We start from the raw sequence: 17972 nt of genomic DNA on the forward strand, positions 1-17972 counted from the left end.
AGGAGGTGGAGCGCAAGCCTGATGACCAAATTGACCCCGGGCCTCTCCACGAGCCTACTTTTTACGGAGCGTGCCTTGATCTCCATTGTTTGAATATATGAACTATGAAATCATCTGCATTGCGTGCTCGCTGACAGAAGTCTGCCTTCCCTTCCACGCTGCTATTCTGTGTCACATTTTCCTCCGCTCTTCGCAGCGCGGTGCCAACAGTGCACGCTGCTTTAGGCGGTGCCCTTTGCTATTTGTCATGCCAAAAACACACAAGGGAATAATGCAATTTAGAGGCTTTTCCTCTTCACTATTAATTTTCTCGGGAATATTGTGAGCTTTCAAGGGCGTTCTCGTCCGTGCATACACTATTATGCAAAGTCAGCACACGAATACATGGTCATACGCAAACAAATACTGTTCATTAAATGTAAGATAGAGTTTGGTCTTGTGCCTATGGGAAACTATGCTCGACAATAAGCCACAGTGTGCAGGCATGGCGCACTTTTCATTTCATTTCACATGAGCTCGCAGTGCTTATTCATCACTTTGGAATAAATCTAATTACTTTTTTTTCTTTATCGTTCTGCTTGTGGACAGCTCCTAAACCCCCCCCCCCCCCCCCCCCCCCACACACACAGAAAAAGCCCTAAAAAGTGTAGCCCCACCCAATTCAAACACCCAGCAAATGGAGAACACTATAACAGCCAAGCATACAAAGCAAGAACGGCAAAGAGCAGGCTGGAACTTCTTGCATAGCAGCGGTGATCTCATGCCCCGGCTTCATTGGGGAATGAGGAATGACTATCTCACAGCAATGCTTGATGGGAATCAGGAAGCTCCTCCCAGAGACACAAACGCAGGAAGTGCCCACAGAATCACTCTCTATTTTTTTTCCACCTTTTTTCAACGTTCACAATATCCCCCCTCGTCCTCTGCGAGTAACGCCCTCCTTTCACTTGTATCTTTCCTTCCCTCTCTTCATCTCTCCGTCTCTGTCTTCATTCCTTGTCAACCTTCGTCGTATCTGTTTTTAGTGAAGACGAGTATGCGTACAGTAGCTCTTGGTGTTTGTTTTCACACCAGTGTACGAGAAAAAAAGTTGATTTTGCTCTAAGGTTACAGAACTGCTAGATTCCAGAGTCATCCCACACCTCCAATAGTTCTCCCATTACAGTGTGTGTGTGTGTGTGTGTGTGTGTGTGTGTGTGTGTGTGTGTGTGTGTGTGTGCATTTTAACCACTGTACTCAGTGTGTTTCTGTTGAGCCACATCTAGTCGCACAAAATTAGAGCTCTATACTGGGACTCTGGTTTGATGCTTCAAATATGGTTGATGTAATTAAAGCGTGCTGTTGTTGATGTCCTCTGTGTTTGATATAGTGTTAAAGCGTGTGGTGCATACTGTATGTTACTGATGTAGTCACATATTATTACAGTATTTCCACTTTGGACTATGTGGATAGGATGCAAAAAAAAAATCTGTGCCAGGTACTTTAGGAAATATAATATAGACTACACATTGCTAGAGAGACGCAGATGTGCAGTAACAAAAACAGATGTGTACGTCAGACCTGATCTGCAATGCCAGAACTATCATGGAAACCCAACACAGCCCAAAACTAAAGTGTCACAGTGTTGTGTCCGTTAGCGTACCTATGCATTATGTCTTCCAGCCTCTTCCCTTGTTCTTCATCCTGCTCCAGCTGTTTCCGCCGCACCGGCTCTTCCTCCGCTCCGATTCCCTGGAGGAGCCATCGCTCACGCATGGCTTTGGACTGAGGAGGGAACGGAGACACATGGCGTGATGTTACATATCAGAGCAGCCATGTTGGAGGTCCTGCTCCTTCGGCTGGACAGTGAATGTGACCGTTACACTTACAGTTACAGATCTATATCAACACCGTAACGCCATATGAGTAACAGCCAGTGGGCCTTCATTATGGAAACTAATTTGTGAGGAGATTTGTGAGATGACTGCCAAGCACAGCTACAACAAACATACAAACAAACACATAGGCCCACACAAGCGCACAGTTTTTACACAACACAGATAAACTCTACACTCAGCTGTTTCTCACAGGAAAAAACACTTTGCTGAGCATGAGGCATCAGGCCAGGAGGACTACAGTTATCGGTGATACATAGCGAGTTTTGTTGTTACACACACCGAAATGTTCGTCGGCATCACGGCGCATTAAATGCAGAGGCGAACGCACCGACCGTCTCATCACACGGGGGTTTAGTGCTTTCATTTAACGTCTTAAAGATGAATGCCAGAGCAGCGTGTTTACGTCTCCGATGTCTCGTCTCTGTCTGGAGCTCTGTTTTGTTACCACAACAGAGCCGAGCTGGGAACACTTAGCTTCACCTTTGGCTGTTTGCTGTCAAACTGTTGCTTGGCTCTGGGTGTTAGAGCTGACAATTAGCAGTGCACACACACACACACACGTACACGCGCACTGACACACATTACGGAAATGATTTCCAAAAGCATTTCACCACCTGCTGTCAGAATGTGGAAGCTGGGCTGTTTGTTTGCTTGTTTGTTCGAGTGTGGCTGCGACACACCTACAGAGCCAAGCTCACCTCACATAGATCTTGTTTATCACTAATTTGGAGTTGTCAGTCAGAAACATTTTGAACGAGACTCAAGTTGCACAACTAGACTGAATGGATTTCTTCTTATTCTGTACGTGGGGGGTAAAGAAAACATAATTTAACCAGAGGAGGATGCTGGCCTGTAGCCAACCTTGACCTCTGACCTGCCTGTGGAATGTTATCATTTAACTACAATAAAGTACTACCGCACAAAGACGAATAACCGCATGTAAATAAAGGCTTTTTTGGACCATTTAAGAAGTCAACAAAACAGTGTTGGATAAAGTTCTGTTGAATAATTAGCCAGTTGTTTCCTCTGCCTCGCTCTCTGCTCTCTCACCCTCACACTGTTTAATATACTTTCCACTTCCTGTTGAACTTTAACACACAACTGCTCTGAGCTGGAATCTTTTAAAAGGAAAAGGTTTTGGGGGGTGTGCGTAGAGGATCTATGCTATTCTTCAGATACTGAAATAACCAATTTTGAACAATTTTGAAGCATCAAATCGCCACAATGCTAGAACTGCTAGAGAGAAAATCAAACATAAACTGAGGAGACCATGCTTGGACGGAAAGCGCTGGGTATAACTTAACTCTGAAATCATCATGATGTTTACATGGTCCCAGACTCAGATCAACGCCTCCATTCTGGAAGGCTTGTATCATGCCAGCCAAGAGGTTCTTATCAAATCTCTGGGCTCCAGTCTCCATTTCCTCTCCCAGGCCACCACGTCTCTGGAGGGAAGACCACAAAGCCTGCTTCATGCTGCCTTGGCCGTGTGGCACTCAGAGGTAATGGCCATTAAATGGGACTGTGTGACCAGATGCTGATTACATCTGGAGTTCAAGCCTGTTGGTGTTGTATGGAGGAAAACTAAACTCTGTATAGGGGCTCCATTCTCTGTTTATGGTGCATTTAGATGATGTGTGTTACTTCTTTAAAATTTTTCTCATGGGAGCATGGGAAGTATACAAAGGGAATAGACAGGAGACAGCTAGGAGCTACCGGACGCCAAGCCATGTGGGGCATTCTCGTGGCCTGGAGGTTAAAGCACGAGCCATGAACTGTGGTACATCTTTCCCCATCTCTCTCCACTCACTTCCTGTCATCTCCCCAGCGCCGGATAACTAATAAAGGCATCAAGTGCAAGCGGAAAAAGCTTATTTTTTTAACTGGATATTGGCTGAATTATTATGAAAATACAGCTTGTAATTACTTTATGTTGACTTGCCCAGGAGGGTTGTGCAATGCAATGGTAACATGTACATTTTTTTGAGTATAATTTTTAGGTTCTTGTACTTTAGTATATTCATTTTATGCTAATTTCAACTTCCACTTTATTGTTTAAATATTGTACTTTTTACTCCACTCTACTTTAGATATTTTCATACAACAATGTTTTCATGCCCTTCTTGCCCAGTGAAAACCACGTCTCTCCAGATGTGTCGGTTTTTAAATGTTTGTGATAAACTGCTGCACGTGCAAGTGTTTCTTCATGTGTGGAGAAAATCTTCCTACTTCTTAAGCTTCTAAATAAACTTTAAAAAAAGTTACTAATCCAGACAGTGCTGAGTCAGTTACACTAGAACACATGTTTTGCAGCTGGGCCCCTACTGTAGCAATCTGGACTCAAGACTGTGATAGAAGGCGGGTACTACAGCTCAACCCTGATTACTGGTTGCACGCCGAATACACACTGTGCGCATGGCTTTAATAATCGTTTCTCTTTTGTCGATATTTCCACAAGTGGGTGTTAAACGCTGGAAAACACCAGCATGTAGGAATCAAACTTATTTTAATATAGGAGTCATTCATGCCACGTGTGTTTAAAGGCTCTAATTGGAGAATGGAATGTATTTTTATTGCAAATATTAAAGCTGGCTATACAGTTTTTCCAACCCACCCTGCATCTGCACTGAATTTAGAGCGGCAGGACTTTCCAAACAATTTCCCTTAGCCTGCAATAGTGTTGTATGCCAAAAGGGCAACTCAGATTTACTCACGCATGTGTTCTAAAAATATGACGGGGAAATAGAAATCAAAGTTCATAAACGTCATAAGCAGAAGACGTGAATACGAAAATGTACGGGATGACTATATCTGGTGCGTCTCCACCTGACAGGGCGCGAGGTCAAGGGACTGATTCTTCATCGGTTGAAAGGTTCAAGCACAACACATAAATTAATGATGTCTGCAAGCTGTTCATTTCTTCTTCTTTTTTAACTCACCATCCGTCAGCAGTGTCCCCCGTTTACGCACTTAAACGTCAAATCAATGTTTACTCGAAACACAATCTTGGCTCAGCGGTAGCGGCTGGCAGTAATTATTATGGGGATGTGTTTATGTGCGTTTGGATTCGAATGTTTTTCTGGAAAAAAAGAAAACATCGAGAGCCCGCCCTGCTCGGCCAGGGGAAACTCTCAGAGTCCCGCACACCGGCAGCACTGAGATTCGGATGCTTCGATGGAATTGGACTCGTTACCAGAAACTGGTAGTCAGAAACTGACTTCCACGTTGCTGCACACAGGTGATTAAACGCACATGCACGTATACGTGTAGAAGCAGCATGCAAGGAATAGAGCAACACTGTAAAGGAAGGCACATGACACATCTTTGAGAGCACACTGTCTCTTTTAACTCTCTCTGACATTTCAGGTCAAGGCAAGAACTGTTCCTTCCCTCACTCCTATCTCACCCGAAACATAATATCTGACCTGAAAGTGACTGTAACATCAAGTCTGAAACAATGCTTCATCTCTTATCTCCCACATACATAGTAGCCCAGACCTTTACAATGTTCAGCCAAGCTGTAGATCAAACTGTAAATATGTCATCACATATTCAGGCAATGAATATGCAGTCCATTATCTCATAACGGAGGAATCCTAAATCCTCCTGCTGATCATAAAATGCTTTCTTCACCATAACCCTTTAATAATTATGTATTCCTATGGAACACACACACACACACACACACACACACACACACACACACACACACACACACACACACACACACACACACACACACACACACACACACACACACACACACACACACACACAACCTTGAGATGCTGTAGTTGTAGCACCAGGTCATCGAGCTGGCTTCTTTTTTCTTCAATCTCAGTTTGCCATTTTCGCTTCTCCTAAAGGACAAAAAGTTAAATCAAATTATCTTTCAGAACAAGTCACATGTATACTGTCAGTGGGAACGTTTTATTCTGTTTTATGGGCGGGCAGTGAAAAAAAAAAAAAAACGGAGTTGAAGAAGTTGAGCATGATGGTGCACTAATGCACGCCGGTGTATTGATTGAGTGTTTTATTGTTAATGCTCATCATCGGCAAGACGACGTCCCTTCGGGCCAATTAAGGTTTTCATCCGTTCAATTTAAAGGTGAGCAGAGACTTAATGGCCTCTCACACAGTATGTTCCGTCCGACTCAATTTAAACTGATGCAGTCTTGTTTAGTCTATTGGGTGGGTGAAGCGACTTCCCAGTGTTTCCAATGGTTTCAACAGCAGAGCAAACTAGACATTAACATTTATAAACTGAAGCTGGGATTCCAATTCAAGAATATGTTTCTGAAAGGGTAGATCATAAACAAAAATGATCTCATTGGAGGAAAACGATCCAGGGGCGTACGCTGAAAAGAAGTGAAGCATTAGAGGGGTCAGAGGTCAGGGCTTATGGAGGACTGAGAGAGGTGAGGGGGACAGGCTATCCAAATGGGGAGGGATTAGGCCTTGAAGCTTCTAAATGGCGTTGAGATTGAACTTGGGGTGGGGCGAACAATCCTTTACTTCATGTGGAGATGAATGAGGCTGATGTTTGGAGGCCGGGCAGGGAGCAGGCTGAGTGGGAGGTTTGAAACTGAAAAAAATCCTCAACAGACAGAGGCAGTGTGGAGTCACTATCTTTGAATACGCTGTGATGAAAATGCATGGGAATACAAACAAAGTAGATCCCAGGACAGCCCTGTTTGGGGCTGAAGGGCATGAGATACTGTAGATGTGTCTCTCTCTCTCTCTCTCTCACTCAGGGGGAGCAGAACGAGGATTTCTGGGACATTTCCTGTTGGCTAAATATAGCCATGAGAGAAAACCCCAAAATGTGTATAAACGTTAGACCACCTCTCAAACGAGAGTGAAACTGCGTGGAAAAAAAACTGAGTATAGGATAGCAAAGCAGAAAGGACAGAGCTAAGCAGAATGTCGTAGTGGACACATAAAAAAAGAACGGAGTAGATATTGATTGATCAGAAAACAAACAAACAAAGCACATGACATTGTGCAACGTAATCCCTAATGTACGGGGAACCGCTATTTATGGTGTTCCTCGATTTCTATCAATTCTTGAGGGGTCATTACTTCTTTGCACCAAACCTGTGTAATAAATGGTAGCAACCCAAAGAATGCACAAACTATGAGACATAATTCAGTATCAGAATGGCCGCCATATAATTCCATCATAATGTTCTAAGCCCTTTAACAATCTAAACTTTCAACATTTGAATAGGCGCCTAAACGAAACACAGTGTTTATGACAGTTTATGACTAGAAAAGCTTGACAGCTGCATCTCAAATTTATCTTCAGGCTGCAGTTTTCAGATGATGTACTGATGTACTCCATCATCAATAGTACATGTGGTATATACTGCTGACCCCCTAAAGATCCCCTGCCCCCCCCCCCCAAAAGAAGATAAAAAAAAGGGTCTCCAGCAAAGAGTGGTGGAGTAGAAGAGGTCAGTCAGGTCTAATCTTTCCTAAAAAAAAACAAAAAACATGTTGGAGAAAAATAGACCAGTTGGAAGAACACATCACGAAGCTGCACACAGGCTGTGAAAACATCTGTTCAAAACCTGAGGTCATCTCTCTCTTTCTCTGTTGTACACACACACATGTACACCCACATATGTACACCCCCCCCCCCCCCCCCCCCCACACACACACACACACTCACACACAACGCAGCAGTGGTTCCCATGGCTTGTGAAATACAGTCAAAGAGCCCGAGCAGAGGTATGGATGGTCCCCAGATGTCAAGGACTGTAAGGACATGTGGTCGAGGAATGGGCAAAACACACACACACACACACACACACGCAAATACACACCCACAGAAACAAAAAAGCAAATATGTACACATGGATAGTGTACGAATATATTCTCAAAATCAACGAGTACTGGAAGCAAGTTTTGTAGAATGGGCAATCCCTGCTTAAAACACAGTATTGCATAGTACAAATAGTTGATATTGGTGGTTACTAAACAGCCCTGAAGGACCTTTAAGTTGACAATAGCTCTGCGGCAGATAACACAGACTCTTCATTCATTACATGAGGCAAAGCAGCGGGGGTGGCCACTGCAGAGGGATGTGGAAAAAACACAAAACAAAAGGAGGTAAAAGAAAAAAAAGCTGACACAGGCTCTATGGAGCGCAATGCAACATAATCTTGCAACACTCTGCGGAAACCAATCAAATACATCCAAGCAAACATACAGTACAGCTACTGTAGGATGCGCTGTAGCATACCTTTTCAGCAATGTCGTCCAATTTACACTTTATCTCACATGGGAGAAGACAATTATTGCTTCTGTGAAAACTGTAATACAGTTATGCTTGGCATAAATTAAACATATCTCAGAATGTAGAGTCAGAGGTTAAGGCCCCGCTTACTCATACTACTTTATTGCTTGTTAAGTGCTGTTGTTCGTCAAAGTTTGGAATTCCCTCCTGAAATATACTCAGAGATTTCCAAGAGATCCAGATGTTACAGATATGGAATCTGGCAATGACGATACCGAGGAAGTCTGATCAACTACTGCAAACTCCTCCAGTTTTAGTAATGGTCATATTGTATGCAAAAAAGTGAACAATGTCTTCACATTATCTGTAAAAAATTGGATTTCTAATATAGTGCTTCTTTAGTTTTTCTGCACTTGTACAAATTGATGAATAGGAATGTTGACTTAAGTTAGGTTCCAGTGCCAAGAGTTAAACTGTGGAGGACTCTTCAGCTCCCATGGGGTCATAGAGTTCCTCTGAAAAAGTGTCTCACTGTCCGCCAGAAGAGGATTAAAAAAACAAACTGAAACTGCCGAGTTAATTGAAAGATGAAAGCCTTACAGCTGAATAGGCAGGAGAGAGACCCTGAGTCGTGCTCTGTTCACTGTATTTCATCCCAGAGAAACACATCCTCCTCCTCTGGAAAATATGTTGACATTCCTGGCCAAACACTCATGACTTCCCACACTCTTGACTCACTGCGTGTTTGGCCCCACTTGGCCCGCTGCTTAGCTATTATACAGCGGACATCACTTTTCCCCACTACCGCTGACACCATCCCAAAAGTTGGACACTAACATAGAATTCCGTGTTTAATATTTAAAACGGCTAAGCCCCATTGGAGATTTTTACTGTCATGTTTTTTTTTTGCTTCAGAAGCCAATGAAAAGTCACATGGACTACACAGAATTGAGTAACCTCCCATCCCACAAGGTTAAATATTTTGGCAGTGGAGAGGAGGGGGGGGGGGGGGGTCAAACCTCATCACACTATCTAATTACAGTTCCTGTAAACAGGAGTTCAGCATGGTGAACTTTCACTCTTCTTCTTCACCAGAAACGATCTGATGTCCATTTCTAAACATAACCTCTTGTGTTTGTGGGTTCCATTTTGTTGAATGTTCTCAGCAATAACAAATGGTGCAAGAGTACTCTTTGTTAAGAGGACACTCACACTTTCAAGCATCATTGTGGTACAATGCCCCCAAGATTTGAAAAGGCCTCGTTCTCTAGACAATAAACAGGAAACAGAGGAGCCAATCATTCATACCAGTCATGTCTGACTGGTATGAATGCAGCCTATGAATCATTGAACAAAATCCAGACTTAAAAGGAGGATTCACGGTTGTTGTGCGACGTACACAGCGGGACATTCAACAGAATATCTGTGAGGAAAGCTTCTGTTTGGAAGGTCGAAAAATCCAACATGGTTTACTGGATGCATTTCTCATTCATGCCTCCGAGTACACAATAACGTCCAGAATTTTTTACCAGGAAGTAAAAAGGGTTAAATAAAAAATAAATTCAAGAAAATAACTTTTTCTCTTTATGGAAGTCGTAGTAGAATGAGATAAAAGGCAAAAAACAAAAACAACCTCAGTAGATGTGATAAAATTGAACTCTTATCACGTGTCCATATACTGACTGGATAGTTTTCATTTGTACATGCAAGCACTTGATTGCAAACCCACCCCTGCTTACAAAACAGCTGACTGATACACATAAGCTCCCCGTCCCTCGGCATGATGTCACAGAGACGTGATTAAAATTTGACAAAGCAGTGATGCAACCATGTCGGATCTGAAGCTCTGCTGGTGTTGAGATTGCGAACAGGACGCGAGCTGTGGATCACACGGGTCACATTCTGCACATGCCCGACACACCCAGCAGAGACATCTCGCTGTGGAGATCATCTTCCATTCAGCGGAACACTCAGAGAACAGAAATGGACCTGTGTGGGTTTAACTGTCACGGGTTTGATTCTGCACTCACTGTGCTGAGAAGAACTGTGAGTGTGAACAATGAGCCGATATCTATAAATGTGATGAAAATGTATCCTGTAGTTACAGCAAAGACCTGCGGACCTACATTATGATTGTGTCCGCTTTGCCCTGAGCGGTGACTAGTAGGAATGTGATGTCCTCCGCACACAATGCTAACTTGTGGGTTCCAAAGTGAACAGAGCACTAACCCGGTAACTCCTCAGCCAATGGCGGTGTCAATAAATGCAGACGTAGCACATGGCTAAAATGTCTTGGCTGCCGTAGTCATGCGACAGCGGCAGCTGGTGACTACACTCATCGTGTCCATATTGAGGAGAGACGCGAGGATGCATACCTTCACGTGGACGTACACAAACACAAACAAAATCTTTTAATGCCCCCCATCGTCGACTTAATGAGTCGACGAACAACGCAGCTTGCGTATCCGTCATTAGGAGGATAACCAGCAGTGCCCACGAGAGCTGCATTCTGGTCTCAAGTCTCTGTGAACCCTAATGCCACTCCCTTACACACACACACACACACACACACACACACACACACACACACACACACACACACACACACACACATACACACACAAACCCCAGAATGTCCAGTAGGTAGAAGACAGCTGCTGCTAATTTTAGACGGCATGTAATGCCGGGCGTGCCCCAGACCCCCCTGTTACCCAACAAACCAAACCCCCCCGTTGAAATTACTTTGCCCCGAGCACACTCCCCACCCCCATAAAGTGCTGAAGACCATAAACCAGGCCTCCGCCGGCCACCCTATCCACTCCTGCCTCTATAGGATCCAAATCTTCTCAGATGGTAGTTGGCAAAACCCACAAATATTCCAAACCTTTAGAATTCAGGAAGCCTTTTGAGCAACTACGTTCTGGGCAGTCAGACCTTTATATACATTAAAACTCACGCAGTGACTCCGGTGAGTTATCATAAACCAACATCGTGTCATAGTGCCCTCTGCATATGCAGTATTTCCAATTTAATGGAGCAGACGGGGGCTGATCTGACAACAGATTTTTTCTTGTCAGTCGACTGGACCAAATAAGCCAGATCCCGTGTTAACTAAACAAAAGCCAAAAAGTTGGCGAACGTCTGTTATATAGGCGGGAAAGATTTGAATCAGCTGCACTTATCCAGGGCTGGAAAGTTGTGTTCAGTCTCACCTCAGATAAGTGCATATAAACACGGTTACGGGCGAGTGTCTGCTTTGGTCCAACGCGTCCGATAAATAACTGACAAGCCATCTCCTACAGACGCTAACAGTTTGCAACAGTCTATCCAACTACCGCTACCTGCTGTAAAAGCAGATACAATCGCTACAAATAAAAGCAGATGACAGAAAGTTAAAGGCCAATCTGTAAGACAACTGTGAGAGCTGCTACATGTCCTTCAAGGCTTTTAAAATGTTTGACTTTTTTTAAAGATTAGCATACCATGTGCACTCACAGTAACAGAAACCTAAAGGCAGGGGAAAAAACAGAAAAAAGGGGTAAGTATGTTTAACATTGTGATCACAGCTTAAAGTAGAAAGTAGAAAAGTGACCGCGTTGTGGCAACCTAAAATCGATATTGTCCGTATTGCTTTCAAGTGTTAAAATGCTGCCAATACGTCAATCTATGAGTGAGTGAACTGCACAAACTGAAACTACACATTCCTGCAGGCGGCCCAGCCCCCCACTCTATTTACCTCCATTATGCCGGCCCTCGCTGCATCCCACAGTCACAAATCTGATGCATGCCAAGGTCTAGCTATAGGACCCCCCCCCCCCCCCCCCCCTCGACCTTCACCCTGCCCCTCTCACTTCCCTCTGTCAGACCTCACTAAGAGGATCCAGAGCACTGACCGGCTTCCACAACGACCCTGAGTTCCACAGATTACTTCACGTAGCTCACCCAAAGAGATCAAACTGTGGGTAATAAAAAACATTCATAACTGCACATTCGTCTTGCAGGATCGTTAAAAAAGAGCAGAACCACAAACAAACAGGCACAGGGGTTTAATTAAAGCATGGAGGTTTTTCTTTTTTGCGGTGAAATATCTCCGCGATAGTCTCTGTCTTGTTCCCAGCTGTCGTTTCCTCATTCTCTGTCTTTCCAACAAACACACACACACACTCACACACACACACACACACACACACACACACACACACACACACGCACACACACACACACACACACACAGCACTATTATATCAATCCTCATGCACCACTTCCTAATTCCTCTCAGACTTGGCCACAGACGATCTGCGGCCTTGTGTGTGTGTGTGTGTGTGTGTGTGTGTGTGTGTGTGTGTGTGTGTGTTTTGTAGGGTTAGCTGAGAGTCCAAAGGGCTGAGGTCATCTGTGTATACATGTCACAGACACTACAGAGAAGTCAGTGAATGGATGCATGCAAAGACACACACACACACACACACACACACACGCTTGTGTATGTATTTTGCCAGATGGGCAACAGCTAATTAGAAAGCCGAAGCACTCACCATTCATTGGCTGGTCTCAAAACCACACGCAGGGTTTTGGTGAACACACACAGACATGCGCGCACACACACGCGTAATCTGTTTTTTTGGGGGGTCCTGACCAGGCTGCACTCCATCCAACGGCTATAATTACATGTTAATAATACACCAATTACAGGTCTGAATTTAACAACATGACATCACAACTGTTCCCTAATCTGGCCAATTAGCAACCATGGAAACTAGCACCGCTGGCGGCCGACGAGGCCGTAATCACTATCAGACTGTGGGAATCTTTGTCTGTTTGCAAGTGTTGCGGACAAAATGTGCCGATTCGCTGATCAACTCTTCGATTAAAACCCTTTGTTGTACCGAATTTAACACTCCGATTCATCTTATTATGTAGAAAACAAATCAATTAGTGATTAAAAAAATAATTCAGTTCGGATGGCACAAACTCTCAGCCCCGAACTCACAAAAGAGAGCCATCTCCGCCGTGTTACATCTAGTTTAGTTAAGTTTAACACAAGATATGGTGTGAAGAAAGTGCAGCAGTGAACCAACTGTAATTGAACTGTGCAGAAGCGGAAAGATGCCACACAGGGTTCGCTGCACTCTTGCACCTTCAATAATTCATAAGAAATAGAAATGTGCTTACAGAAAAAAAGTCACATATATAGGAATATAGGAAATATAGACGGACAGACAGCCTGAAACTAGAAATAAGTAATTTTTGAATGTGCTTAGAGCAATTGTAAAGAGGACTTTCTGTAAACACTATCTGCTGTGATTGAGCAGAGAGGTATGTCGTCCTTTTGTTAGGCTTAAAAAAAGAAAAGAAAAAAAGCTGATTCACAGCCATTACGGGCATGCCTTATTGATGAGCCACACAGCAAACAGACCAGTCTCTGTCACAAATAACAATACAATCTGCTACCTGACGGTGATTTTCATCTGATCCGGTTCAATAGATGAAGCCTGGCAAAGACACTCAAACCATCATAGTCCCAAATGACTTGTTAATTTAAAACAGTGTCAGATTCAGCAGTTGTGTGTTCAGGCGCCTCAGATACAGAGATGAAATGTCCAACACTTGGCTCTGGATTTTAGCGGAAGCTTCCAATTTGGCACCGAGATCTGCTGAAGTATTGATGAGGTCTCGTAGTATTAATTATTGATGAAATCATTAGCATGTCAGCTGCGGACCCGACACAGTGTGTGAGCGCGCGTGCGTGTGTGTGTACTGTACACCTCTCTACAGGGGTTTAGTAATACTTATTCAGAACAGACAAGGAAAACATTATTTCATAAATATTGTCTGTGGGAGACCATATAAACTAGTTTTAACGACTTGAATCCAGTGTTTCTGGTGCGCTGAAGCTGCCGCCGGATTAGGAAACGCTTGCTTTTGATTGGCAGTCGAAAGAGGTTTTACAAGATTCTTCCCCTTCCCTGCGAGATGCTCTGGAAAACGTTGTTGGGCTCCTGTATTTACACTGGACCTGCGCTGTTTGGCTGAGTCCGTGGCTTACAGAGCGCTTAGAGGGTTGTTGGTACTATTAGTGTAATAGTAACCCTTCTCTATTTAAGTGTCCCGGTAGGGCTTGAAGGCTATTAGTGCCCCTTATTGTCTTTGATATAGTGTACAGACACACACACACACACAGAGCTGAGACGAGGCAGACGCTCATTTGAGGGAGACAAACTTTTACTTTTGACTCTTGGCACTTCCAGTAGGACCTCTGATTGTACTTCAGGATAGAATTAGACTAGATAGAAACGTTCTCCGTAGCGTCACGACAGCTGCCGCCAGAATATTCTGCAATGTTTGTTGTTATTCTTGGCTTCGTGCACCGAACCAAAACCCATTTACACGATACCGTAATCGAATATTTTTCCAGTGTTTGATCCAATACACATGCAAGAATGATGCAAGAAACAGAAACGCTTGTTCGTCTGTGCTCACAACTGTCAGAAGCTTCCCACTCTGTTTCTTTACTTAAGTGCCTGACTGGTTTAAGCACATGCAGCCTGGTATGGCTGCCATGTTTCGATGTGGCCAAAATAGTTTCTCCATCTGCTGCTGGTGCTGCTGTTCACCCCACTTGTGTGTATGAATGTGTGTGTGTGTGTGTGTGTGTGTGTGTGTGTGTGTGTGTGTGTGTGGTATGCTGTGGTTGCTCGCTGGCGCCAAATTTAGTCCCAGGCAGAGAATCCAGGTCTAACCGTTGCTGTGAAGTCCTATCAGCAGCGAGCACTTCAACGAATGCCTCCGTGATCGTGAAACATGACGGCGAGCATCCGAACGTATTCTGGACCGCCTCGCGGCTGAGATAAAAAACCTCAGACATCTCGCCAAAAAGAAAAAAAAAAAGTAAAAAAACAGAGCTGATTTTCCACCAACTTTCCTCAGAGTTGGTTCACCCAAAAAAAAGACATGGATGAAAGATAAAAACGGACAAGAGCAGCGAGACAAACACTGCAGCAGTGAAGAAGCAAGGCACATTACAATCGGTGCAACGGAAATCACTTTGTTTTGTGTGACAAAAATGGATGTCGGGGGTTATGATGTCATGAAGTAGGGCTCCCAACACTTTGAGCTCATTAATTATTTTTAATCAAACCATTAAAAAACTGCAATGATGCAATTGTGATCAAAAAAAGAAGCTTTTGTCACATTGGTTAGCATTTAGCGTCCCACCACAGAAGCTAAGGTAGGTGACCACCAGCTAACTTGTGGAATGCGTAACACAGAGAGCTAATTTATCTCCAGTTCATGTTTAGGTTCATCTGTTATAGGTGATTGGCTTCATAACCATTATAAAAACACCAGGACAGACCGCCGCTGCTCCACACTTAATTAGCAGCCATGGGGTCACCGTGATGTGCAGCACCTCTACCGTTTCCGTCACAGGAGTTCATCAGGCAACGTTCAATAAACTTGAACTTTGGTATGGAGCGAAGAGACGAAAAACAGATCACTTTGTGAATGGAACATGAATGAACAAGGTGACTAGTTCAGAGAGAGCCTGGCAGAGCATGGGAACTAATGAAGGAGGCAGAGAGGGACTAACAGAGTTTCAGGAGGTGCCAGACAGTTCGGCATGATATTGTACTGTGAATGACAGACAGAGATGAAGTCGAGGTGAGATGGTGAGCCACGAAAGCACTCGCAGACAAACAGACAGCAAAAAAACAAACAGACGGAAGGTCAAAGAAATATAAAGAAGCAAAAAAAAAACCCAAAAAGCACACAGTTTTTAAAAATGCACTCTGACTTACCGCCAAGGCCTGCAGCCTCTCTTTGTGGAGCTGAGCCTCCTCACACGACATCCTGAGGGGGAAGCAGGGGAGAGGGGGGGGGGGGGGGGGGGAGAGAAGAAAGAGACGTGAGAATCTGGGAAGACTTTAGAGCCCGGGGTCCCTTCAGCGAGAGACTGAGGGAGGCAGAGAGGAGAGGAGTGAGGGAAGAGAGGAGTATCCAGACGAGGTCCTTCCTCAGCAGTAATCCAACCAGAGCGAGAGAGACAGTGGGAGAAGGAGCTCACACTGAGGGGAGGCAAAGATCTCTCAGTCACTGGCCATGTGCCTCACACTCGGCCCGCTGCTCGCATTCTCTCTCTCTCTCTCTCTCTCTCTCTCTCTCTCTCTCTCTCTCTCACCCACTCTTTCTGTTGCGCTCTGTCTCTCCTCCCATTTGTCCCCTCCCTCCCTCCCTCACTCACTTTTTTTAGGCATGAGCCATGTGTGATTAAACAGCTGGGAGGAGCAGCTGAGAGAGAGAGAGAGAGAGAGAGAGAGAGAGAGAGAGAAGCAGAGGAAGAGAGAAGTTATGGCATGAAGGTAAAGGGGGGGGTTGTGAGAAGAGAGGGAGACGAGGGAGCGAAAGAGGAAGAGCAAAGAAGAATTGCCGAAGTAAGGAAAAAAGGAAGCAGAGGAGTAATTTGTCATATTTGAAGGCTGATATGAGACTATGGGAAATGGAACATTAACAGTTTGAAGACTGAATTATTTATTTTTTTCTTCAGTCCAACAGCTTTACATGTTCTTACCTCTTGGATGAAGGCAGATTATTACTTTGATACATCGGTAGATCAATATACATACACTTCCTCAACCAAAACTGTATCGACAACAACAGGAAGTGACAATGACAACTGAACACCTGGAAAAGAAACCTTGCCGTCATGCTTCGGCACAGAACTCACTGGCCAATTGGACCCACAGCATTATGACATAACAAACTCCTCCCAGCCTTCACCCATATGGTAATTGGTTGAAAGAGTTGCTTGCTGCTAGGAGCTATTGCTATGCTACCGTGTGCTTTTAGTTGCTGCCAATCACAGGCCAAAAGAGACAAAGTGCCAAAACTTGTCTTTAGCATGTTACTATTGTTTTTTTGTTGAGATATTCTGCTCTTTTATTACAGTCCTGTGAGACCGCACGCAGCGATGTCGCCCACACACAAACACTCCTTCAAGCTGACTCTTCATGTTCTATTTCTGGTCACTCTGGTCATACATTTATTCCAGCGCCTTTCATTCAATAGAAGAGACATCAATAGAAGCCTTCTTATTTTAAAAAAAAGAAAAAAAACAGGAGCAGGATAGAAGTGAAAAAAAGAAGATAATTGTGTCACTCCGTGCATTTGGTAAAGTGGACCATCTTTCTGAATACAAACTGCAAAAACACCTCTTTAAAAGGCAAGACACACCTTCATATCTACACACACACACACACACACACACACACACACACACACAAAGACAAAAGCAGAGTGTGTGTGTAAATGGGTCACTGTTAACTGTGTCCCAATTTTCTTTCTCCCTGTTTTAACTCTCTAGGTTCACCTGGGTTTCAGGCATTCTTCTTCTGCATCTCCTATTATTTTTGTTCTATTGCAACCATATTGATTTTCCTTCGTTCTTTGCCTCCATCCTTCCTTACATCTCTCGCATGCACCTTTCCTCCCCTTTTTTTCTTTTTGCTGCATTGCTGCCCTGTTTCTTGACATTCGTCTCTACTTTACCATACCCAACACTCGCATCCTTCCCTCCATACATTAAGTTCTCCCGTTCCTACATACTCTGCCCTACATCCCTCCTTACTTCTTCGGTCTTCTTTCCCTTTCAACTCTCACTCCTCCAAATGACTCTTCCTTAGATCTTTCCTTTCTCTTTTCATCCCTCCTCGTCTCCTTCCTGACTCCCTTACTCCCCATCCTCTCATTTCCGTGCACCCGCTCCGCTTCGTCTTCCACCTGTCGCCCCTTCCGTCCCTCCGACTTTGTCCTCACACTTTCTGTTCCTCCTCTTCCTCAATTCCCTCCCGTCCTCCTCT

General features: G+C 44.2%; 1 protein-coding gene across 1 annotated transcript in view; it reads right to left on the minus strand.

Annotated features, from left to right (window-relative positions):
- Positions 1-15965, minus strand: part of palm2akap2 (PALM2 and AKAP2 fusion) — a 60063-nt gene extending 44098 nt beyond the window's left edge. Inside the window, exons 1-3 of the mRNA XM_076079450.1 lie at positions 15915-15965; positions 5657-5737; positions 1643-1764 (exon numbers count right to left, since the gene is read on the minus strand). Coding sequence (XP_075935565.1) covers positions 1643-1764; positions 5657-5737; positions 15915-15965 — 254 coding nt within the window. The remainder of the gene's footprint in view (positions 1-1642; positions 1765-5656; positions 5738-15914) is intronic.
- Positions 15966-17972: the final 2007 nt, after the last annotated feature.

The sequence above is a fragment of the Anarhichas minor genome, unplaced genomic scaffold (genome assembly GCF_050575085.1).
Source record: "Anarhichas minor isolate MPS153535 unplaced genomic scaffold, ASM5057508v1 ptg000073l, whole genome shotgun sequence".
NCBI classification, from domain to species: domain Eukaryota; kingdom Metazoa; phylum Chordata; class Actinopteri; order Perciformes; family Anarhichadidae; genus Anarhichas; species Anarhichas minor.